The sequence below is a fragment of the Prunus mume genome, linkage group LG4 (assembly GCF_029339155.1).
Source record: "Prunus mume cultivar Tortuosa linkage group LG4, ASM2933915v1, whole genome shotgun sequence".
NCBI classification, from domain to species: domain Eukaryota; kingdom Viridiplantae; phylum Streptophyta; class Magnoliopsida; order Rosales; family Rosaceae; genus Prunus; species Prunus mume.
In genome coordinates, this window is record NC_142701.1 from 17,911,100 (window position 1) to 17,937,071 (window position 25,972).

General features: G+C 36.7%; 2 protein-coding genes, 1 long non-coding RNA gene and 1 pseudogene across 4 annotated transcripts; 2 read left to right on the top strand and 2 right to left on the bottom strand.

Moving 5' to 3' along the window:
* Positions 1-113: 113 nt before the first annotated feature.
* EMB3012 (embryo defective 3012) lies at positions 114-15,425 on the bottom strand. Its single transcript, XM_089049706.1, has 35 exons — positions 14,964-15,425; positions 14,584-14,849; positions 14,265-14,431; positions 13,948-14,164; positions 13,211-13,557; positions 12,667-12,846; positions 12,424-12,559; positions 12,192-12,340; positions 11,836-11,947; positions 11,142-11,737; positions 10,922-11,045; positions 10,544-10,818; positions 10,144-10,254; positions 9,965-10,027; positions 9,222-9,413; positions 8,583-8,642; positions 8,381-8,449; positions 7,987-8,133; positions 7,750-7,869; positions 7,285-7,404; positions 6,430-6,585; positions 6,299-6,361; positions 6,061-6,194; positions 5,372-5,786; positions 4,670-4,775; positions 4,439-4,557; positions 4,082-4,229; positions 3,174-3,281; positions 2,887-3,028; positions 1,962-2,042; positions 1,647-1,863; positions 1,449-1,515; positions 1,228-1,319; positions 785-845; positions 114-674 (listed from the first exon to the last, which is right to left on the bottom strand). Exons 1-35 carry the CDS (start codon positions 15,152-15,154, stop codon positions 316-318), a joined length of 5,910 nt encoding a protein of 1,969 aa, XP_088905832.1. The 5' UTR covers positions 15,155-15,425; the 3' UTR covers positions 114-315.
* A 1,321-nt stretch (positions 15,426-16,746) lies between these two features.
* LOC103330161 (ABC transporter B family member 26, chloroplastic-like) lies at positions 16,747-20,909 on the bottom strand. 2 transcript variants are annotated; one of them, XM_089050731.1, is made up of 18 exons: positions 20,768-20,909; positions 20,441-20,567; positions 20,279-20,321; positions 19,992-20,036; positions 19,735-19,837; positions 19,545-19,648; positions 19,358-19,412; positions 19,206-19,276; positions 18,980-19,082; positions 18,625-18,835; positions 18,368-18,441; positions 18,199-18,258; positions 18,039-18,113; positions 17,837-17,911; positions 17,479-17,760; positions 17,314-17,378; positions 17,170-17,230; positions 16,747-17,051 (listed from the first exon to the last, which is right to left on the bottom strand). In XM_089050731.1, the coding sequence occupies exons 6-18, from the start codon at positions 19,565-19,567 to the stop codon at positions 16,959-16,961; spliced, it is 1,248 nt and encodes a 415-aa protein (XP_088906857.1). In that variant the 5' UTR covers positions 19,568-19,648; positions 19,735-19,837; positions 19,992-20,036; positions 20,279-20,321; positions 20,441-20,567; positions 20,768-20,909; the 3' UTR covers positions 16,747-16,958. The 2 variants fall into 2 exon arrangements, with proteins under 2 accessions (XP_088906857.1, XP_088906856.1); XM_089050730.1 differs by lacking the exons at positions 20,441-20,567; positions 20,768-20,909 and having other exon boundaries at positions 16,747-17,039; positions 18,199-18,255; positions 19,735-19,857.
* Positions 20,910-21,659: 750 nt separating this feature from the next.
* On the top strand, positions 21,660-23,194 carry LOC148918055 (uncharacterized). Its single transcript, XR_016126276.1, has 2 exons — positions 21,660-22,097; positions 22,846-23,194. It is a non-coding gene; the product is annotated as an uncharacterized LOC148918055 (long non-coding RNA).
* A 797-nt stretch (positions 23,195-23,991) lies between these two features.
* Positions 23,992-24,722, top strand: LOC103329800 (large ribosomal subunit protein uL15x pseudogene; annotated as a pseudogene).
* Positions 24,723-25,972: the final 1,250 nt, after the last annotated feature.

Sequence of the window (25,972 nt, forward strand, 5' to 3'; positions counted from 1 at the left end):
AAAGAAAATTGCACAAAAAGTTCAGAAAAATAGTTAATGTGTTTAACAACTCCAATTTCTTCTTCGGGTGAAGGGGCGTGCCTTTTCAAAGAACATCACATCACAGCATGATCTTAAGATTTAAATCTTAAAATCCATTACTTTTCCACTTTTAGAGATAGAGTATAAATACATTAACTTCTAAATACACCAAAATTTGGACAAGAATGCCTCTGGCTCTCAGCAGAGTCAGCAGCACTTGCATTTACATGGGCTCCGTACATCATTCTGAGAGACCAAGTGTCCTATCTAACTTGTTAATGACAGTCTAAGAAACTAAAAAGTATTCTGCGGATTAACCCTCCTCCGAGGCTCTCGCCTGTAGTACGGGGTTTCGTCTATTGTTCTCCTTACATAATCTATGAAAGGCTGAGGTGTTCGGGGAGATTCACTCCCGATAGCTGGGCTGCTACGTACAGGTGTGACTGGGGCTGCAATACTTGGAGTAGCAGGAACATTAATGGATGTTTGGGGAGATCTATCCGGTCTGTCCAAATAACATATGGAGACAACCACTGTCAAAATCAATAGAGCAAGACATCCAAGCACCGTTGACCAAAGGGTATAATTAATGGTAGTTTCAGATGCTGTTCTTTCTCCGGGGTCACAGCTAACGTCGATTTTCACACTCTGACCTGCATACGAGACATAAATTTGTATAACCTCGTTCCAAGAATACTTAAAGATCAACCTTGTCTCCTAGAGTGAAGTAAGATCAAGAATTAGGGGGAAAAAAAAGATTCACCATTGGCTGGGAGTGTGATGAAAATTGTATCTGTGAATCTTTTGGCTCCCAGCATTTTCACCTAAAATGGACACGTACCATAATTCGTGAAAGATATCAAAATCAACATATGGAAATGAAATTAAACTGTTGTGCTAAGCATTGTTGCACTTTCTATTCAGTCGGTAGATTGCTGCACAATAGAAGGATAAATAGGATTTGGAACCATGGAATCGCTTGTATTACTTTTAATATTTTCAAAAACTAACTTTTACTCTCCTTCCAAAAGGAAAAGTTTTACCAATAATAAAACTTTCTTTTTGTGTTCTCTCTTTCTTTCTCTGAAGCAATATCCAAGTGTCATTAAGAACCAATGATTTTTTTCTCATTTGTACAAAAGACCCAAACATCTCCATTGAAATGCAACCGAAATTTTAAGCAAAATTTAAGCAATCAGTACTCACCTCATATTTTGCACGTCCACCGATCCCAAAACCTTCTGTATGGATGGGAGTAATGAGTAGTGACTCCCGCTCATGCCAATAAATTTCAACATCTACAATCAGAAAAAAACAACTGATGACATCAGAATCCAGAACCTTAATTAAACTCAAATAATGCATGGTGGCCAGGAGCATGCACATGTGTGGTTGCAGGAAATGCATCCTGTCTACTTAGGTCTTACCTATGTTACCCAGGATTGTTATAATCGTCTTGTTAGAGTATGGGGTCAGATTCAACTGCATTGAATCCTGAAACATTCAAGCAACAACTACATCAAACACTATTACCATTGTTTTGATTTTTATTGTATAAGTTTGAAGGGCTCCTGATATCAAGGACTTATAGGAGCCATTTACAATGTTTCAGAATACGTCACTACCTTGCCCATCTCCAATATGGAAAACCCTCCAACAAAAAGAGCAGAAGCAGATCCTGAAACATGATCAGCTCCTCTCAATGAAGCATTGATGGAAACAGAAATATCTGGTTTCATATCCTTGGACTTGGGTATCAAACGAACCAAATGCTCCGGTGAGTAAGGGAAAAAGAGGCAGTATGAGTTACCGGTATCAAGATCCAACCATGGCTTTGCATACCTGTAATCCACGAAGAGAAAAAAAAATAGTAAAGCTCAATAAGGACAACTGAGTATATTTATAAACAAGTGAGGCAGTAGAGTAAGAGAGAAATGTACCCAACAAAAGGCGGGTCCACTTTACAGTCATACTGGAGTCCCTTGACGTCTCCAAGAGCCTTAAACTTGTCGTAATTATTGCTTTGAAACAAATAGAAAAAGGTGAAAACATTATCAGACATTCCTTGAGAAGTATTACTTCTATTCTTCTGTCCCCGAAAAAATATCAATAACAAAAGAAAGGCAATTTTTTAGCCAATGTATCCTATGAACTGTACAAATATAATAATGATGAAGAAGACATGCAGAATGATTCTAAAAATCATGCATATATGTATTTATATATATATATATATAAATACATATATGTCAAACATTTATATAAATATACAACCCAAAATAGGGAATATGAAGTGGTAGGCGGTAGATATTATGTTATCATAAGCTATTCCAAGTTATGCATACATAAATGACAGAACAATTTTTACTTAGTATATGTAAATATCTTAAAGATAAAACAAATTTTACAAGCAACCATATCTGCTAATCAATGTCTTCAGCATTCAATTGCACTTCTATGTGTTGAATTTCCCCGGATAACTGACCACATGCCAGGCATTAGTTTGCTAAACGGTTATATTGTGATTCCTTGAAAATTATGCATTAAAATTGATACCATGGTCCTACTCTGAGTGTTGAACTTCTTCTGGAATCCAAAAGAATTCATATTTATTCTACAGTAAAATATGTAGGATAAGAAAGGTCTACCTCTTTCTACTTATTCTGTTAAGAAACTTTTTTTTCATGATGCTACTGCTAGCTATTCTTCTGCTGCATGTAAATGCTCCCTAAAGTAGAAAATATACGCTCCAACTTTATAGATTTAATAAGACATGCATATGTAATCGTGCCTAATTGTCTAAATTTCAGAGAATTGCTGAGTCCAACATCCTATATCCATATCCAACATTCATGGATTACAAACCTGATCTTCACAGAGAAGTTATATCCTTTGGTAGGGACGGGAACATTTGTTAGTGTCTCTCTTGGAGCATCCACAGATACAATATCCCCTGTTAGCACTATTACAGCTGTTCTCAGCTTCAAACTTGAAGCTTCAAAAAATACTGTTCACAAGAAAGAACTTATGAATGTGAAAATTTGTATCATCATAATCAACTTATCATTTACAAAAAATCACGGGGTCAAGATACATTTACATAAATTTGTCTAGACCGGTAGATCCAACAGAACATAAGAGTATTTGTTTACCTTGGGTTGTACCTTCCCCCACTACTTCAGCTACTCCAGACAATGGGGACACAGATATAACACTTCCATTGGCAGCACTCCACTGGCCAGAAACTTTATCATTTAAACCTATCAATCAAGATAAACAATGTAAAATGTCACTGGGAGGTGAGGTGGAGTGGGAAACTTGATCAACCTTTGTCTTCAAACTTCTATACGTGGAAAATTCACAAAGAATGTCATTTAGAACCTTAGGAAATGTTTCTTTCTAATGTGCGTGCTTAACTTTTCTTCCACATATGTGAAGCATAAAACTACAAAGTGATATTTCCACATCTAATTGTACTGCATGGAAGATATTGCCTGAGAGTGCAGCACCAATCATTAGTACGCATCCCCCCATAAAAAAAACCTAGAGAAGCAAACCCATTATAAATTGTGACCTCAACTTAAGGAGGATGAGTTTCCATAGAGCAATAGATACAAATGAGTAATGCACATATGACAATAAAGAATATATTTAACAAAAGTACATTTTCTTAAAATATTTCAGAAAAAGAAGAGGAGATGTCAATGGGATTTCGGTAATTATGAATGTATTTACATAGGAGGTGCATTTGCATGAAGAATTTTTTACAAAATTTTATCCAATTTGTGCATGGTTGAGCTATCGCAATAAGAAACATTAGCGCTTGACTGCACTTCCTTGAAAACCCTTTCGATGATCTACTGCTGTAACGAAACTAGATTAAGAGCCAACATGCCTTACTCAAAAGGGTCCATATAAGGTACAACAATCCATGGGGAAAAAGAGAAAAAAGAAATTCTGAAACCTTAAACAAACAAGACAAATTGATCAATGAAACATGTCAAGACTTGTAACAATGTGCAACAAATGAATTCCAAGGTACATGTTTGCCATAACCTACCTTCAATGCTGAAGTTAAGATGACTTCCAATATGAAGAACCGGGTTTTGAGGATGTATATGGGCACCCACTGATATCAGGATATAGTCCGACTTCTGAGGAATACGATCAATGGATATTCGCACAAGAGCTCTACCATGCCGCATTGCCTTCAACCATAAATTTGAAAAACAGGCGTCAGCATAAGGCTTGAGAAAATCAAACGGATACTAAAATATGCTGCTGTACTTTCACTCAGCTAGTTCTCGTCTACATAAATGCATGTTGCTTGATTAATATATCTAAAAAGAAATCCTTATCACAGCTTCTTGCATGGAGCTATTTGAGTAGGAAAAAAAGAACTTGGAATCAACGAGACCTTAAGATGGATATTTCTACTGCCACCATGTGTGTTGTTTTTGTTTATGGACACAACATCCGGAGAGTTGGTTACAACATCAAAGAGAACAGCGCCATATGCTTCATAGAAAGGGTTTCCTAGTCAAAGAAAAACCACAAAAGACTTAGACTCAAATTTGAAACACCATTTTTTTTTTTACCAAGTACAGTACAGTACCAATTTTAATTAATATAACTGAAACATTAATACCTAGTGCATCAAGATAGACTACTGGAAGAGAAAGTTCAGCACCAACAGCAAGATTAATCCCGTGAAATGGTACCTCCTCCTTGTTCGTAATTCTTATTTGAGACACCTGACCAGAATATGCATTTCTCTTAGAATAAGCAATAAAGTCAAGAACGGGGACAAAAGGCAATAAATAAGCACCTCAACACTTGAACATTGATTATAATGAAGCATTACCTAGCTTATCTTAATTTCTTTTGTAATGATTATGTGGTTAAAGATCTACTTTGAGAAGTGCAAAACTGCATTGAAGTAAAGTCTACTCTGAGCATCCAATCCAAAACAAATTGGTTATGGTAAAGAGGCCCAAGATTCTATAATTGAGATGCAAGGCTTAGAATATGCAATCTGGGATATTTATACTCTCAATAGAATCTATTTGGAATGCTGATTCAGTTTTTATAAGTCTACCTCATCAAAAATTGATAGAAATGTAAGGCCCATACCAAAAATATCAAATTGCAGATACTTCACCATTGTTTCTTAAAAACTTTCAGCAATCTTGAGAAGTGAAGGTTAGACAAATCTGAAACCAAGAATCGCACTTCCCCAGCACTCAGAAGCTATACCACTATGTCTTGTGTGCGTGTGTGTGTGACCATATTTGAAAAGAAAGCTTGTTCCTTATATATCGTGTCAATCAGCAGGTACTAATATTCATACCTCAGCAACTTTGACACAAGCAGCAATCTCAATTCTACCCGTCATACGATCTTTTGCCTGAATGCATGCAAGATTGTTACTCTCTGATGTCTTTATTCTGTCCCCTTCAACGGAAATAGCATCCTTTTGCACACCTTCATTCTTGTCAGGGAAATTTCTTAATAAGGAATAGATAATAGTTCCTTTGTGACTCTGACTATCCCTTTGGCCATATGATTCTGAAGATGAAGGTAAAATACTTGTTGTAGTATAATGAGGAGGAAGAACCCACGTTATTGGGACTCCAAGAGCAAGAGGGAGATCAGGCACCACCAATATTGATAAATATGCATTGTAAAATCTTGTCCATGATTTAGAACCAGAAGATATAAATTCACATGAGAACGAGACTGCAATGTTGGTCCTCCCTGCAGATCTGAAAATGGAAAAATGGAAAGATTTTTTAACTAAGAGATTTTCATCATCTTTTTAGTCTGGCATTTTCTTCATGTTTGAGTATTCAAAATTCATGGCAATTTATATATCTGCTGTCGACCATATGATGGAATTTATTATTCTAGTAAGAAGAATCAGTTTACCCGTTCAGCCTGCCCATGTCTAACATGGAACATGATGCAGACGGAGCACATATCAATAAAAGCTGGAAAGGAAAGATGTGATGTACATAACAATTATAAAACAATGTATACCTTCCAAACATTACTTTGATAAAACCAAGCTCTTCCTCACTCATATGGCTAGGGAACTGAATTTTTTCTGAAGGATCCAACCGAGTCCCATACTTCTCACCATTCAAATGCTCTAACAAATTAAAGCTCAATACCTAGACAACGAAAACAGAAAAACTCTTACATAATATCTGGTCATCCACAAGCATTGACATGGGAGAATTCACATGCAGAGCAAAAAGATGCAGGAAGTAGTAACCTTTTCATCTTCTACAGTCCACTGGTAATTTTGGCAGAGCTCATAAACAGAAAACAAATCGCCCTGATGATACCCACAAGTAAGTATTCTGATAAGAGATGATGCATAACCCTTCAGTTTGTAATTCTTACCTCCGAAAACAAAGGATAAATAGGCATCTCACGGCCAACACCAAGCAATTCGCTTTGTGCATTCAATATCACCGAAGAAGGAACTCCTACTTTAACACTGCCATATGCTTCACAAATCACGGTATCTCCATTTCTGAAGACTCTGGCACGAATAGTCTGGGCGTATGTAAAAAATGCATTTGATTACACAAATTTTGCATTATCAGCAAAATCTAAACTCAGAAGTGTAAATACGCATTTTTAAAAAAAAATAAATCAAAATAATGATAAGAATAAAGAAAAAAATCCTAACACAAAACTAGCCAAAGACCCGAAACTTCCTGTTCTGGTGGTAATTGTGAAGAGAACCCAACAAGACAAAAAGTCCCAAAGCTAAACCTAACTAGATATGCCTCATTCATTATGAGCAGGATGTTCGGTCCAAGTCTTACATGAACATTGACTTTTGAAGGCATAAAGTGAGATGGGGCTCAAACAATGGTTGTCTTTCTGTTAGTATTAGGATTTATTTATATATTATGATTTAAAACATGGTGACCTCATCCTGATCGTAAAAGTAAAGGAAAAACTAACAGAAAAAAGAGATAATGCTCTAGCAGATTGAAATTTTTTAAATGCCCGACTGCCCACATGATAATTTAAAGACCAGGTGTCCATTTACAAATACCCCATCCAATAATCAGACTACATAGTCATGAAAAACCCTGAAAATGACACGTTGCTAGTCAATCCATGATATCATGCCTTTATTTTTTTTTCTATTAAATAGTAAAATCATATAATATAAGTAACACATACAAATAGCTAAGAAGAATAGGGTAAATTGGTATCAGCTACAATACAATCATGTCTTACAGTGTTCCCAGGTGAAATGGCAGACAGTCGTCCTGAAAATCTATGCATTGTCGCTATTTCCTCATTCATACTCATATATTCAACATATACACCAACTGTTGGGCCTCCTTTCACAGTAAGCTAAGCACAAGAGAATGAACTTGTTAAAATACCTATAAGAAACATGAAAGAAAGACTATGCATATTTTGTATATACAGGGCCTTCGCAGTCAACAATTATATATTATATATATAAAAAGTGTAGCATAATCAAAATTAAATTCCAACTAATTGCAGACAGCTGAAAAATAGCAACTACACAAACTCTTTTTCATACTACATACTGATATTCTCAAAGGAAAAATAGATAAACTCTTTTTCATATTACATATTGATATTCTCAAAGGGCATAAATAACTCATTGTTAAGAGAGAAAAAGATGCAGAAAGGTGGAAAAACAAGGTGAGATTTATATCGGAAACATACCACATAAGCTGCACCAGGTACAAGGAAAATGTCTTGTGGGTGAATTATTGGTGGTGCATACACTTCCACCATTATTGGTTGACTCAAAATTTCATGCCCAGATTGCTGTACAGCACTCACCTGATTTCAAGTACTTTCAGTAAACTTTCATCATTCAGAAACCGCAACAAAAGATTTGACAATTTGAAGAATACTAAAAATAGTAACACATAGGTACAAGGACAACGGTGAACTTACAAAGAAAGTTGTGATCCCAAGATGTGTAGCCAAAATCTTAAATTTCGGGACATTAACATATCCACCTCCTGTTCTTGAGATATCATTAATGTCTAACACCTCAATAATATGATCCTCAACATGCACATGAATATTCATGTAGGCAAACTGCACAAAAGGTTCCAACTCATCAAGCCTCTCACATGTAAGATATAAAGCAAGAATTTGGCTTACAAACTTGAGCTTTAACACTCAGGCAAGAAAGCAAACAAGGTCGAGATCTACCAAAATAAACAGAACTATAACTAATCCCCTTAATTGTGTTCCACTAAATTCACTTTGTAGGCAACAAAAGACAAACAGAGACACATAAGTCCAGACTCCCGAAGCTAATAGATCAGGTCACTATTCAAACCTGATAAGAGTCGAAAGTCCTTCCATCACTAATCCCAGCCATCAAATCAATAGTCTGCGATGCCCCTTCCTGAAATTATCAAAGTAGGATATCATTAAATCCAGAATGGCTACACAGGCTACCTCTCACTGCCCAGTAGCTCTGCAATGGAGCAAAAAATATACCAGATAACCAAAAAAATAATTACACCAGATAAACATACCATAAGGCTTATTTCTTCTGGTGACACAATCTTTATCCAGTCAATGTCTACAACTTGTACCTACACAATACGCACACCTTTATAAAAATTAAAAAATTAAAAAACTAGTCTACAAAAGCAAGCAATATTTAACATTCAGGATAAAGGTTTGTGACCGCCTAAAAGCATAACAAATGAGAAAAGAAATTGAAGCAACAGGCACTAAGGGTTTGATGGCATAATTTCAAATTTCAAGAATCTGTTCAAGTTTATATTCCAGGTAAATGTGATTTTGAAAAACCCAAAGCTGAGAGACATGTGATACTATTCTCTTAGAATCCCGAGTTAAAATCCATTTTACAAGAAGTCAAAAGTTCCATACATATGTAATCGAGGAAATTTATCATGCATCTTCGCTTAACTTGGTAAGCATCATTTCCAACTGAAACTAAGCAGAGAAGCTTAATCACCCAAATCAAACAATTGACACTTCACGGAAGAAAAAGGGACTCAATGTAAAAGAAAGACAATAACTTTCAACAGCATAAAAAATGAACGTTGTTTGTAAGGTGAATGAGGTGATAATACAAAAACCAACTTAAAAGCTACCTATTAACTGGAAAATTATGAACAAGTGATAGAGCAGAATAAAGAAATTACCACAGCAGAAGCTGCAAGTGGAGGAGCAAGTCCAACATCGTAAACTGTCACAAGCGCCGTCCCCATACCTTTAGGAGACAGCATCAGTTGTGAGCATTGTAAACCTCTTGGGGGTTGAACAACTTCTAGCACTCGAGAATCGTTCACAACAGCTTCCAAGAAATAGCTCCCTCCAGTGATTGACAGATTTAACTGAAAGATGATAGTAAATGCATTGTGTAGGTTAAAATGCCCAAATGTATGCACTATAATATATAAACTACAACAAGCAAAGGCATTTCCCAATGCATAACAACATGACAGAAATGTCTGATAAATGAATTAAAATACAATGTCTCAGAAGACCTGCTCCATCTCTACCCAAGTTTCGTGAAACACGTGGAACTCTTTACTTTAATTATGATCCTAAAAAGGGAAAATTTATGTTACATTAGGGCTTTCGTATCCCAAAGCACTTATGCACAGGACTACAGCTAGGCATTCCACGGCTCTACCTTAGTCATTACTACCACTTCGTTGCAAAAGGAAGGGTTGCATTTTGTGTGTTTCTTTTCTTTTTCTCCCCATTTTTCCAGAGAGATAATTAACTGATTCCAAATGGAGATATTACGGATAATAGAAGCTAAAAGAAAAAATAAATAAACACAGAAAATAGTAAAAAAGAGTATGATCTGCCCAGCAACTAGACACGGTTACTTACTAAGCCATAATAATAGAGTATTGATAATGTGTTCAGAGCCTACCTTAGCATTGGGATTGAAAAACACCAGATTGAACTCTGGGCTGACCATTAGTGTAGAAACTAGCTGCTCAGAATTCAAAAATTTAAACGTGAGATTGACAGATATAGAAGATTAAAAGACTAAATATGAACGGGATGCATTTAGGAAAATATAGTAAAAAATTGAAAGAATAATTATACCTGTAGACGAATTGCATCTGCAAGAACATTCTCTGAACTATCAAGCAATGGAACAGACTTATGACCACCCATGTTATCTCTGAAACCAATGGCCGTGGCACGAACTGTACACTAAGAAGCAAAGGATTAAACATGTTAGCTGATTTTTAATTTTACCATATAAACACCAAGGTAAGGAAAACATAATATAGCCCTAATATACAATGAAGTGGGACTGAAAAGAAACCCCAATAAAAAAATAAGGAAATTTGTACTTTAATGTCATATGAATCTAGAAACAAATTCAGTTGACAAAGGTCTCATTCTTGAGTTAAAGCTCTGGACACAAATTTTGTCAATCTAATAACAGAACTAAGAGATGATAATATTAAAACAAAGGACAATGAAATTCTGGAAGTACCAGGCCTGACTCGTTTTTCAAGCTCAATAACCTCTCCCAACTGTGCTCCGACCTCTCTAAATTATCATCATCCCATTTAGCCATCTCATTACAACTGATAAGTTCCCACCTCAAATAAAGAGAAGATGAGTTTGCAAAAGCTTCTCCAGAGTTACTGATGCCAATTGCAGCTAATCTAATGGTGCGCCCATTTGCCACAGTAACAGGGGTGACACGAATTCGCCCTGAACTGCGGTCAGCTTGAATTGCAGTCTGTATGACTTCACGTTCATTTACTGTAGAGTGGCCATTCACCATTATCTTAAAAAGTGTATATTAAAATATATTGAAAGTAAAATTTAACTGCTTGCAGTTTTGAATTAAGGAAATCATTTATACCATGTTCATCCACTATCAGAACAATTGAAGCAGGAATGCTACATATAAGAGACAGTGGAACTTCTGCTACTGCAGGCAGAGGATGGCCATCCCCAACCAGATTACCGCGTTTGAAAACAATTTTCTGAGTCATTGTAGGATAAAGATATATTATATTAAGAATTTTGCATAAAGATAATTATATCAGAAACCGTCTGAAATATAAAGAGAGGAATTTTACATAGGTTCCCAGCATTTGGCATGAAACTCTATACAAACTCTTATGGGTTTCAGATAACCTTTCCACAGAAGCACCATTGTCAATGTGACCATGTTGTTCATTTAAGATTTCCGTAGTTTCAACAAAGCCAACACCATTGTTCCACTTTTCAGGTCCACCAAGAAGCATAACATCCAAATGCGTCCCAGGGACAAGGTATATTTTGTCCAACTTTACCAATTGCTTATCAGTTTCTGCTAGAGCCAGATCAAAAAAGTAGCCACCGAAATGATTTCCATCACCTGCCTGACGAATGCTAAGTGGTGAGTATGCCGCAATAAGTGAAGATGCTTTTAAGACAATAGGTCCACCAAAAGTGCTATCAAAGTTGTGATATTCTTTTGATAATGTAGCATGAAGAGTAGCCCGACCAGAAGCAGAGGCATATATATATGCCCATGAACATGGGGGACCATAATTTGATGCATGGAAGTCGGCATTTCCTAAACTGTCTAAAGCAGGGGACTCCCCTGTTGTATTGACAATAAGGAAAGACTCACTGCCTGCTTTCCACTTTATGAAGGAACTGAACGCATCACATCTATAAAAGTAGGCACCTGAAAATAAAAAATCAAAGTTTACAAGGCCATCCACCATTGACACAAATCAAGTACCATAAGATTCTGGCATATATGAGTATATCATATGACATTACCATTTGATGCTTTCATTGTTACAGCAGCTTGAAGATGTGTTCCTACAACAGTCTCAACAGGGAAGTTACGGAGCATGACCATAGATGCTGGGACGGAAACTTCAACGATAACCTATCACGGTAGACTAAATACTATAAAAACTAGTATTGACAATAGGGATGAGAGAGAGAAAAATATAAAGATCCATGTAAACATTGTATAGCATTTGAGGGTGTGCGTGTAAGAATCTTGCGATTAGATATTAGGTTGTGCAGAGTACAGAACTTTAAAAGATTCCATAAAGCACAAGGAGTAAGAAGGTCAGTGGACACTCGATACTATGAGGACGCAAAAGAACATACAGAGTACCCTGTACCTCATCATAATTGAATGAATCAAATATGGAGAGCACTTTAATAGTAGCTTTACCAGGCTTCTTAGCCTGGGCAACCCCAGAAGCAGACACAGACACAATACCCATGTCTGAAGAGAACCATTTGTAGTCACTGGATGCGTTAGCACAACCTGTATAATTTGATAGTGTTCAGATCCCCTAAGCAACATTAGAGTCGAAGTTAAAGAAACTGAGTATCTAGAAAGCTACCAACCTCCTGTAGCCTGTAGCTCCACCTCCTGATAAATAGCAGGGGCCCAGGGAAGGAAAATGGTTGGAGATGCATCACTTTTATCCAAACTAAACTTGACTTGATCACAAACCATGACTTCTTGTGCAACCTTGAGAACCTACAAGCAGAGACGAACCAACTTAAGCAAAATAAGAATAAAATTAAACATAGAATCATAATAAACAAATCAGGAACTAGGAAAAAAGTTAAAGATCAAATCATTACCTCCTTCGTCTCATTTAGCCCACTAAAGTAAGTCAAAGAAGCTGTCAATTTATCCTGTCCCTGTGAAGTTGCCTTTAGAATTATAGAATTCTGCCAGCCATGTTTGATTGCAATATCATCTGATACAGGAAAAAGTCTCCAGTAATCAGACTGATTATTGGACAACTTTATGTCATCACTCTGCAATTCACAGAAGAAACTTCTGAGACGAAAGTAGACAAAAACATAACACGCTGCTATATAAAGCAAAAACAGAAATTTCTATAGTATAATGCAAGACAGACATTAGCATCAGATGAGAACAAAGGACATTTGCAGAAATTCGGGCCAAAAGTAAATATGGAGAGAAAAACAGAGAATGCAAGAACATTATTTGACAAGAGAAGCAATTAATACGAAAAAAAATAACATCTTTGATAATACGATCATAATTCACATTGTGGAAAGGAAAATGATAAGAAGAAAGAACCCTGCTAGTAAAAAATGCAAATTAACTGGATATATCATTGTTTGAACAATGATACTGGAAGAATGCACGCTTTACCTCTGTAATGTAGATTTCTTGTGCATCTGGTCCTTCTGAGAAAACCTTCATTTGAATGAGGTACCGACGACCAGAAACACCATACCACCATGTCATGGATGGAATTGCTTTAATTCCTTCAACAGGATCATCAGAAGTAGATAGAGGTGTCATGTATAAAGATAAAGAATCAGGCAGGACAACATTAAGTGACGACACTTGTATGTGGCCAGCAACCCTTGTATCTTCAACTATGGTGTTAGTTACCCCTAAGTTCAACGCATATGCCAAACCCATCATAGAGTCAACACAAGCAACTGAAGAGTTTGAAACAGACCATCGATGATGTGGAGACGGCAAATTTACAACTGCAAAGGCCCAATGAAGAAAGGTAGTATGACTGGTGAGAATAAACTTATACTGCAGCATAATATATCCATGTAACTCTACATATGAGCCATATACACGTAACTCTACATATGAGCCATATACACGTAACTCTACATATGAGCCATATACACGTAACTCTACATGCGTATCCAGTGAACCTAACACCAAAAAGTTAATTCTTCAAAATATATGATAAAATACCAAACTAGTTAAGTGAAACTCGAATAGAAAGAAACCTAAGTAGAAAAATTATAATCAAAATTAGGCCCTAAATCAAGAAATTTTATCCATCAAGCGGCCTTAAACATACCGCAATAGACAAAGAGTTTACTACTTTAGAGCATATGTAGAAGAATTGGAAGAAAAACCTTGAGCTTTGTTGCCACGGATAATTATTAGACTATAACGAACAGCTGCACCAACAAGGACAAAAACAGGCGAGGGAGGATTGAGCGACATGGCTTCTGCTACAGTTAGAACAATCTTATCAGTCATGTGCTTGAACTGTGGCTCAAGCAAATGCACAGAAACAAGCTCATGCCCAATTTCAATTCCCTTTACGACGTACAGATCAGAAAATACACCCTGTATCATACATTTAAAAAAAAAAAAAAGTTAGATGCAAAGTGAAAAATGCAGTGACCCTCTGATATTCTTCATTGACAGCAAATTGCAATATGCATACATTATCTTCAAGGTTTATTTGGATATCTAGGTCTCCACACAACCCGCCACAGTCGCTCAGGGGAGAGTCCTTTAGAGGGACATGAACAAGGTGATGAGGCAATACATAAGGTTCAGGCATCAGCTGCCACATAAACTGCAAGCCCACCAGTGAAGAAAACACATTTTCTGCAATGCATGTTGACAAATTTCTTAAACTTTAGAACCAGACCAAATTAAACTTTAAAAGAAAAAAAAAATTGAGCATCAACTACCAAGAAATGAAATTGAGAATTCAATGGCCCCAAAAATCTTGTGATCATTAGCATTTCAAAAAGTACCTTCACTATCAAAGGCACGGACTCGAAGCGTGGCAAGCCCATCTAAGTCAAGCTTAATGGAATTATGAAATATCTGAATTCTGGAAAATTTGTCAATAAAAATTTTGCAGCGAATCACAGCTCCAGTAGTTACATCAGCAGCGTAAACAGCAGTCTCCTTTCGACCACTATAAGAAGCAATTGATCTCAACCGCGCACTTGTTGAGCAGTGACTAGTTGAATTATATTCGGGCAGAACAGACAGAATATCGTGATGATCCCATGACCTGCAAAAAATTTCATACAATTTTAAATAAACGTTTTACCAGAAACATCAATTTTCCAAGCATTGGTAAAAAAGAAGGAACGACCATATACAATATATACACACTGTGGCTTACCATTTAAAGCAGCCATCACTTCCCTGAAGCCTATACTCGACCGGATGAGTCATTTTGGGAGGCAGCAGAATATTGACGTCTGCAATGTGTGGACCAGAGCTCAAATGCGACACCGTTTGGTCCACCATGAGAAGAAGAAATAAACCGAGAAATACGGTGTAGCTCAACATCTTCCAGCACACTGAGTCCATCGAAAAGCACGAAGTTTCTGCTTGACAGAGCTTTGCATACTAATGAAACTCGTCAGCAAGATTAGCGAACTCGAAGCTTAAGCAGCTGAGCTTGCGTTCGAAATGAGCGATCATAGACCACTCGGAATCAGAAATCAGAGGTTTAGGGTTTTGGGGGGTTAGCGTTGTAGAGAAAAATTGTGAGGGAATGCTACTTGATTCAGGGGGGTGTGAAAACGTGGCGCCAAGTGATTGGTCGTGAGGTGAATAAATGTCAGATTAGTTGAAAGATATCGAGGTTTCTGTTTTATTTTGGAGGGACTGGATGGCCACCGAGTCACCGACCAGCGATCAAGCCTTTTACATTTTTTCCTCTTTTTGGGGTCGACGCCTTTTTCATTTTTTTAGAGCATCTTCACAAGCTAAGTCTAAGATTAGAAGTAAGAACTATTCACATGAATAGTGTCACCTGATTTAATGTTCCACCCATGAGCAAAGTCTAAGACAAGTCAAGGGCAAGAAAAAAATATATATATGCAACAAAATATAAAATTGTTATGTATTTATAGGGAAAGTGAATAAAATTGTTATGTATTTATAGAAAACATCCATAATTTTTGGTATTTTTTTAAAAAATTGAATTTTTATAATTTTTTGATTTTTTTGCTCACGACGTCAAGATAACACCACGCGCCTCAAGCCAGGCAAAATCTGCTCTTGGCTTGCCTGGTGGGACCAGAGCTTGCTGCAAGTGGTCTGAGTCAGTATTGGGCTTGTCCGGGGCCTTTATCAGGTTGAGAGCTGAGTGCTCTTAAGGGTTTCATTAAAACACCCAAAATGGGGGCTGAAATTATAAAAAAATCCAACACCCAAAACACTTTATAAACACACCCAAAACCCATCATTACACACACTCAAAATCCATTTATAAACACACCCAAAAAATATACAATTGTTGATTTTGGGGTTGAGTTTGGGTGTGTTTCTATGTTTAAATAGTGTTAGGGTTTTTTTATAAATACATGTCTAGGATTAAGTTTATTTATAAATTTGTATTCTTGTAATTTATTATTGGATTAATAAAAGTTTGTTTTGTACAAAGAAAAAAGGATCAAAACTGATTTTATTCTTTCAATAACTTTCTTTGTGTGAGTTTCTTTTGGTAACTTTTATGTTTTTAATTTCAAGAGAGGGGAGTTTCTCTTATACACAACTAAGATGTCATGAAAATTCAAACATGAGACATATAATCTGCAAATCAATGCCCTTTTTCCTCTGTACAAGCAATATTCTTGTATTGTAAGTTTTAAGTTGTATGTGATGTTCTGCGTCCGTCCACCATGCGTCAGCCCAAGATGATTTTTCTTCTTTCACTTTTTAGCACTAAAACTATAAATAAATCTTATACTATTTAATTTCTATAAACATACCCAAAAAATGACAGCTGGCCCTATTGAATTTAATTTTAATTATTAAATTACTTTGATGCCTCATTGAGTATTTTGGGCTTTTTTATGAGGTTTTTGGGTTGAGTTTGTTTTAAGAAATTAATAGCACTTTGTAATTAGAAAGAAGTTAAAAGTTTTTTTGTTATGTTGTAAATGGGCTTTGGGTATGTTTCTAAAGTCTATTTCATATATGGTTTTTTTATAATTTGGGCTCTTATATTGAATATAATAGTGAATCTCCCAAAAATATATATATAGGCCCAGGCCCAGTCTACTACACAATTGAGAAATCCAAAATTGAGCCTTATGGGGAGAAAAATGGGATGAACGCTATATCACTAGTGTTTTCAAAAGAACATCTGAATCATATTGCTGGGTCAAGCCAAAGTATCTGTTTGAGCTCCAACCAAATTTGCATATAATCCATCCTCCTCGAGGAGCTCTGTGTGATTACCCATCTGCACAGGGAGCTTCACATTACACAAATCATAAATCAAGGACAACCGGACATTCGGATTGTATGCGTATATTGAATAATATACGCATCCTTTTTTAAATACAGAATTAAATAAATCAATAAAACCTGACCTCAGTGATTCGACCACCATCCATTACAATGATTCTGTCAGCAGCTTTTATGGTTGACAGCCTGCAAAACGACGCATGCTAAGGATAATGCAGAAGATATCAAGAAAAGAAAAGCGAAGAATGTGGTTGTTGTAAGAAGTTCACCTGTGTGCTATGACAATGACAGTTCTTTTTGCTTTCATGTCACTTCTTAATGCATGAATAACCCCCTGGAGATAAAGGGATATGAGAGCCAGCAGCATTAGAACTTACTTGTATATATAACAATTGAGTTGACAGATAGTTTAAATCTTGAGAGAGAGTGCTTGCCTTAACATAGTGCTCGGTTTCAGAATCTAGAGCACTGGTGGCTTCGTCAAGGATCAATATAGCTGGGTCTCTAAGAATGGCCCTGGCAACAGCGATTCGCTGCTTTTGTCCCCCGCTGAGTAAATTATCGTCAACGACGGTTTCATAGCCGTCAGGAAGAGAGGAGATGAAATCATGAGCGTAGGCCTGCTTTGCAGCGCATTCTACATCTTCTTTTTTAATATCTTTAGAGCAACCGTATTCTATGTTTGACTTTATGCTCATATGAAATATATGAGGTTCCTGTCTGAAACGTAAATTTATATTACAATTCTATTGTATGCTTCTTAAGTAAGTCTTGCAGTTTGTGTATTCTAACCTGTGGAACAAATCCAATTTTTCCTCTCAACCACCTGATATCCAATTCTCTGAGAGGGAAACCATCAATGTAAATCTGCAAAGCAAAAAGCTTCAGAACAAAATTTGATGACAGTCTAAGATGTAATAACAAAAATGGTGGAAAATACACAATGAACTTATTCTGAGCGATGGATGACAAATTTTCAGAAGAAGAAGCTTACCTGACCAGTAATTGGTTCATAAAGACGAAGCAAAAGATTCACCAATGTGCTTTTCCCACTACCACTCAGACCAACCTTGGCAAAATTTAGATGCAAGTCAGTCCTTGAAAATTTCCTGCTCTCTAAGAGGAATTATAATGTAAGCAAAGCTATCTCTTACAATTGCAACCACTTCATGTGCTTGTACGGAAACATTTATGTCATCTAGTATGGGGGTCTGCTAAAATTTTAGAGAGAAGTTTTTAAAAAGGATAATATGAGAAAACATTTGAAAGGAAAATATGCAATGGAAGAGTAAATTGGAATTATTTAGGCCAAAAAAGACATACTTTTGCCCTTGAAGGATAGCGAAAAGAAACATTCTCAAACTGAATATGTCCCATTACCCTCTGCAACTTCACACCTGCAGACAGTGAGATTCCATTTTATGATAAATACATTTGAAAAATAAATTATATGAATTCATTTGAAGATACATGTAATTCCAGATAAGTTTATCTTTCTAAGCACAAGCGTTAGTTTCTAAAGCACCTCTAAGCAGCATGCAACACATAAAGCAGGGTTAAGAGTCTTTAATCAAAAGAACCTTTTGATAAGACTTGGTCGCTGGGCAACAAGGCCATTAACTGAAGAACCTTTTCACTTGCTCCAACAGACTGCATCATTGATGATACATTGTCTGTGACCCTCCAAGTTGCGTAAATTAACCACTCACAATACAGTACATACTTAGTTAGTTGCTCAGCTGATACATGACCACTCATAATTGAAATTCCTCCCAACACCACTGCAATAATCTGTAGATGTGATTTGACAAAGTGGAGTCAAATAATAGATTTTCATTTAAATGCAATAACTTGAGACATTTTCCTTTCTCACTTCAGAAAACCAGCAACTTAAGACCCAATACCTTATGATAGTTAACTAAAAGAGAGCCAAACCTGCGTAGAACGATAAAGAGTACTGAAACTCACACACCAGAATCCATAAGCCACACTCTCTCGAATGTTTACAAAAGCAACTTTGTCTAGCCATTGCTTGAACCTAATATCACATAGGATGCATGCTTTAGGTGTCAGAATTCTCAGACTTTCTTGTGCTATGTTTATTAGAAAGACGGCAGTAAAAAGAAAATGCCTAACGGGAAATTAATAGTCACATATACACCTTCCAAATTCTTTTCTTTCAGTTCCATAAACTCTGACAGTTCTCATCAAGGAAAATGTTTCTTGCGCAGCCTACATTCAAATAGGAAAGTGATCAACCAAAGAAGATTAACATAAATTTTGGAGCATTTTGGATCTATAGTCTGTCTATACTTCATTGGCACCAGCAGTGAAGTCTTGGACTAACTTTGCAGCTTTCTTTTGGTACCTATAAAATATAAAATAATCAAATATATCACTTCTTCATTTATTGTTATAGCAGAACTTTGCGGTATAAATAACCTCAAGCTTCAAAAAATCCAAATCAGATATAAAGTAGAAAGAAGGTAAAGAAGCTTACTGTCCATAAAGAAGAAAAATCATAGATAACACACAGCAGATAAACAATGTTGATAATGCGAGAGGCCGAGATAATATCAGCAAATTGATCAGTGCACCTATCCCCTGAATATAGAAAAACTGTAACTTAGACTAGACTATTAAAAAAATCAAATGCACATTTGGGGAAGGGGAAGGGTAAGAACCACAACCTGAAGAACATTGCGTAAGATCAAACTAATATCATTCGCAATAACAAGAGATAATCGTTGACAATCTGCCCCAAGTCTGCTTGTCAAATCACCAACTGCTTCTCTGTCGAAAAAGGATATATCCTACATCAAAGATGACACCAAAATAGAGTACAGAATTGAATAAAATCGAAGATCAAGCAAGTCAACATTGCTTTAAATAAATTTGTTGACAATTGGCACACCCAATTGTTGCAATTACTAAATGAAACACAAACCTGGAAAAGAAGAACTGAGTAAAGAGTTTCCCTGAGACGCTTCATCTGCATTATGATGTTTCGAGCAGCAGATGGTGTATAAAGAAATTAGATCACAATCCCGGAAGTTAAAAAAATAGATAAAACCATGCTTTCAAACAGAGAAAGCACAAATGCACAAATCTTTATTATTTTTTATTTATTAAAAAAGAACACTACAGGGATTTAACACTTGTGTAGAGCTCGTTGGATTTCAAGTTTTTTTCTTTCTTTCTTTATTATTGGGAAGGAATGAGAGAACCACTCACCAAAATAATGTTTGCAATCCCAAAACAACCACTTCGCAAGCCGCTGAAATTCAAATGAAACATAGTAAATAATCACATCATATCACAAAACAGCCAACTCTTGTACAAACAAAGAAAAGAATGTTTTCAGATTCTGCAATCAAAGTGAATATAAGGACTGACCTGCATATCCCTGAAGTGATACACAAAAAAGCTAAAATTTTGAGTTCCTAGAGAAAACCACAGCATCACCACTCTGAGCAGCAAATATGGATTCCGCCAATATACTTGGTATAGAAATCTCAGAAAGCTGCAACATGAAAACATAAAAACATTACAATTTACACACGTAATAAAATGTGTCAAATTTAACAACGACATATGTTTACTTCTCTCAATCTCAAAGTTGCTAATTTGCTCACACAAACTATGCAGTGATGCATCTTAAACACTGACAAAACCAATATCCAAAGCAAGTTCAATTATTGCAGGCAAATAATTAAAACGCACCGCAGCAATAATCAAAGAAGTAAACGCGACAAAGATAACCCATCTTGATCCATGACTCTCCACCAAATCCCACATTCGACGAAGAGCGTGCAGTAGCGTAATGGGCTTCGCCACCGTGCAGCTTTGCTCTTCCTTATCATGCTCACTTAAACTCCACCAACTACAACAACCACCTGGAAATGCTGAACCAAAAGGCCCAACCCATTTTTCAACAGCCTCGTTTCGGATATGGAAGCGGCGGGGTGGTTTGGATGTGAGGCTGTGAATTGGGATTTGGGGTATGGATATAGTGCTGAGATTAGGAAGAGGCTTTCCGTGATGGAGATAAGAGGAGCTAGGCCTCTTCCTTGGGCTTGGCCTGAGAGAGCAAAGGTTCGACTGGTGGAAGTGGAACACGTCCATCGAAAATCAAATTTCGAAACTGGAAGTTGAAATGGAATGCTACTAGCTACTCCACTCGGAAGGCCTAGTATCAGTGATAGACAGGATTAGGATAGGAATGATGAACAACCAATTCCAAATGAGCACACTAGTATGTTCCCCTTGTTCACAAATCCAGAAACCAGCAGGAAATCTGCTTTCAGTTGTTTTACTCTTTAATTTTCATCGTTTAGGGAGTGGCTCGGCGGAACCGCATAGTGCCCCCTGCTCTGAAGTTTGTGCTTTTTTCACGGTTTCCCCATTTGAAGTTTCCTGTTAATAATTCACAATTCGAATATATAGCCATCCGGCTATACTCTTTAAATATATACGAATATTTTAATAGTATAGTATATAGCCGCGCGGCTATATAGTTAAAATAAATTGATATTAAAATGAATAGTCTGTCGGCTATACTTTTAAAATATAATAATATTTTTAGAGGATAGCCAGACGGCTATACTGTCAAATACATATTAATATTTATATAGTATAACAGCGGTCGGCTATACGCTTCAAATATATTGAATTATGAATTAGCAACAGGAAACTTTTTGCGGTAAGCCCCGTCTCATCTGTGATGGCTCCGGCAGGGAAAGCACAGGCCGCAGCTAAAGAACTTGTTGATTCAATTTTAGATGCTGTTGTTTGTTCTGATATTTGGTGTGAGATTCTTTCTGATTGTTAATGTGTTCTTATTTCTAGTTTTTAGGTTTTTATTTATGTACGTAAAGCCTATAGTTTTAACGTTGAAACTAAATTCCCTAGCATAATTCTTCGGAGAGAGAACCATGCTGTTGTTGGGGAGCTTTTGGAATCAATGCCAACAGATGTAAATTGGAATCTCGATTTGGAAGCATCTCAAGTTACTGGGGGCGACAACATTGGTTTTTCCTTGACAGTATTACAGGTAATCTGTTTCAAGTTCTCGATGATTAATTCCAGATGATGTATCCTGTAATCTGTTTCAAGTTGGTTCTAAAAACTCTTTCAATCCTTTTCTTTCATATCTTAAGAAAGTCTTTAAAATCCAACTTTGGTGGACATGCAAATGATTTCGAAAAAACCCACGTTGTAGAAGATGGAAAGGGCATTACTATTGTATCTTCAGTTAAGACAACAAAGCATTTCAATCATCAAGATAAAAAGTAAACATCTAAGCAAAAGGTCGCTCTATGCAATCCTTGGGGTGATGAAAAAGACTGATTGATTGTTTGCCAAATTCACCGTGGTACTCCATGGTCATGCTAATAAACACAACACATATTGAGTGTCCTTTAACACACATTATTTATTTATGAAATACATTTACAAGCTTGAAAAAACCCACCGTTGTAGAAGGATGGACAAGGGTTTTCATCCTTCTTTGTTTTCATATTATTTCTCAATTGTGTGTGTATCTTCATGACTTTACAGTAATATTTAAATTAAAATATAACACACTATCACACAACAAAGTCTGCAACCATACAAATTAAGAAGAACATGTGAAATGCAACCAAAGAATATAGCAACTTGGGAACAAATTTGCCGCCCGAAAAATTAGTAAGTTAAAATGTACTCAAATTATGGAGATAAAGAGAAGTTTGCAAGCTTAGAAACCGATATGTGTGAAACCCAAGATGATTTTGAATATTGAAAGGTGTTATGCAATGAAGAATGTGATAAATCCGAAGTAGAACACACGTCAGTGGATCTGTGAGATGGCAATTTATCAGAAATGTCAGCCGAAACTGAAGCTACAGCAAGCAGCAGCCGCAACCAGAGGTCGTTGAACGACCTCAGACAAGGAAGCCATATTGGAAACGCAAACCAAAATCTCTCATGCCAATATCAAGCAACCCCAATACAACAATATATATTAACAAGTCGAGCAACCAAATTTGGTGAAGACCCATAAAGCAATTTGGCTGCACATCAACTTCTTTCACAATTGATGGAGAGTGAGGTGTATTTATTAAAATTATATTTGTTTCATAATTTAATATATATTTTATAGTTATTTTATATTATGGATAAATTAGTGAGTTAATAAATAGTTTGATAGTATGATGTATTTTTGCAGTTCGTTTAACATCAATTTTTTTTATCAACCGTTTTTAGTTACAACTAGTAAACATGATATGCATATGTAAGTCAGAGGAAGTTATTGCATGGAGTATGTATGTGTATGTTTAAATTACTAACACAAACTTAATTTATACATATTATTCAACTTATTTAACCTTTTTTTTTTAATACAATAGATATTTTATTTTTAACTAATCTAAATTATGGGGAAGAGGATTTGAACTTGGGTGTATAGTGAGGAATACATCTACTATAGCCAACTTGATTAAGCCTATGTTTGCTCAACTTATTTAACTTAAAAAGTAGCATGATTGGTAGTGTGGAGCAATTGCGCCCCTCATGAAAGGTCATGGGTTCGAGTCATAGCATTCATGTAGTGTGTGTGAGTTGAGTATATTATCGTCCATCTCAATAAGAAAGTCCTGAAAAAAAGTTAGCATGATTGACATTTAACCCTATCATAAAATAATTCTCTAAAATAATAGTACAGAAACATAATCAATGAGCCCAACGTTTAGTTAGCCCAAGTCGAACTATAGTAGATCCATTCTCTAATCTTAAAAGCCTATTTCCCGGGAAACCCGGACTCTCTCTGATACAATGGAAGCGAGAAGACATAACCCACGGCCCAAAATAAAAAAGAAAACGCAGCGTTCCAGCGTCCATTTCCTCCCCTCATCTATCCTTGCAGTTTACGACGCCGTTCAAGATAAACCCCCTTCCCTATATAATATACATTCTTCTTCCGAGAAACCCTAGCAGGCACCTCCATTTCACTCATTGGTAGCCGCTACTCAGAAACCCTAGGCGGACAAAGAGACAAAGACTCATGACGACGAGGTTCAAGAAGAATCGCAAGAAGCGTGGCCACGTCAGCGCCGGGCATGGGCGTATCGGCAAGCACCGCAAGCATCCAGGCGGTCGCGGAAACGCCGGAGGTATGCACCACCATCGGATCCTCTTCGACAAGTACCATCCGGGGTATTTTGGTAAAGTCGGTATGAGGTATTTCCACAGGCTGCGCAACAAATTCCACTGCCCCATCGTCAACCTTCGACAAGCTGTGGTCACTTGTACCCCAGGATGTGAAGGACAAGGCCGCCAAAGGAAACGAGGCCCCATTGCTCGACGTCACCCAGTTCGGCTACTTCAAGGTGTTGGGTAAGGGCGTGTTGCCTAGCTCGCAGCCGTTGGTTGTGAAGGCCAAGCTGATTTCTAAGACCGCCGAGAAGAAGATCAAGGAGGCTGGTGGAGCCGTCGTGCTCACTGCTTAGGTTCTCATCCGTTTTGATTTTCTAATCATTTTAAAGCATTTCCATTATCTTATAATTGGCTACTTTTATTATTACTGAGATATGTTATTAGACTCTATGCTTATTAGATGTTTTGTTTACTTATGCCAACAAAAAACTGAAATGGATTTTGTGGACCGTTGCTCATTTTTATATGTCAATCAGTTGCTCAATTTGAATTTGTTCGTTTTGATTCTGTGTTTGCTTGCTGGGATTTAGTTATAAATGAAAATGGAATGATTGATAGCTTCAGAAATTGGGTACATTTTGGCAATGTGTTCAATCTGAACCTGGTCTGCTTAAGGGACTTTCTATATAGCTATTGTAGGAGCGGCTTTAACAGTTGTTGGTGTCTGATTGGCTTGTGCTTGCTGGCAAAGCGAGGACATTGTTATACTGTAGCAAACTTCTGCTATTGCTCTTAGGGTGCTTTTGGATGAGGGAGATGACTTATGGTCACAGGTGATGTTTCTTTCTGAAGAATTGGATAGGACTGAGTTTTGTTTGTTTGTTTAGGTAGCTAATAAAAGGGTTATATGGTATGAGGCAAGATTGGTTCCTTTCCCTTTGCACTCTGATGTCCTGTTAAGATTCTTTTGCTTGATCATTTATTCTCGCATCGATGTCATCTTGATCACTGCATTATGGATGTTCTGAACTGGACCACATTGAGAATGTGCTGCAAAGTTTAATTGAGCTGGTCTTTGACTGGTGACTATCGAGTGAATTACTGCCGCTCTTCTCCGGGCAGTATTTGGAAGGTTGGATTGGTTTGGTCACGAGGGAAGAGCCAAAAACACTTGTTAAGGTCGCAGCATGGGATCAAATTCAGGAGTTGTTTCGTTAACTCTTTCCATGAGTTGTGATCAATTCCTTAACGAGAAGCTGCAGAAAGCAAAACTACCCCAAATTTTGATTGCATCAGTGCATATGACTGCGGTTCGGTTTGGCAGTGGAAATGGGCATTATAACATGGGAGAGAAAGGAGAAAGAGATGAGGCCAGATGAGACAATGAGAAGGGGTATATAGAAGAAACAATTAAAACCGAATTAACTCCAACCGGCAAATTGCTATCCTGTTTTGTTTTTTATGATAGCAAACTTCAAATGCCTAATAAAAGAAGTGAAAACAGTAACAATTATCGCTTACTTGGGATTATAGGCAAAACAATCAAATGATTGTTTTTTATTGAATATTGAGTGATAACTTTTTTTGACTGTCGAAGTAAAATTCAAATAATTTTAACTCTTTGACAATTTTTCGATGAAAATGACCTTATGATTTGGATTCTTTCCTCCACTCATGCATGATACATGATACATGATTCATGATGTTTGGCAAACTTGAGTCATAAAGAAAAGTGGTTGATAAAAACCCCAAAATAACGCGGTGACGGCCCAATTTAGACAAAATCAAAGCACA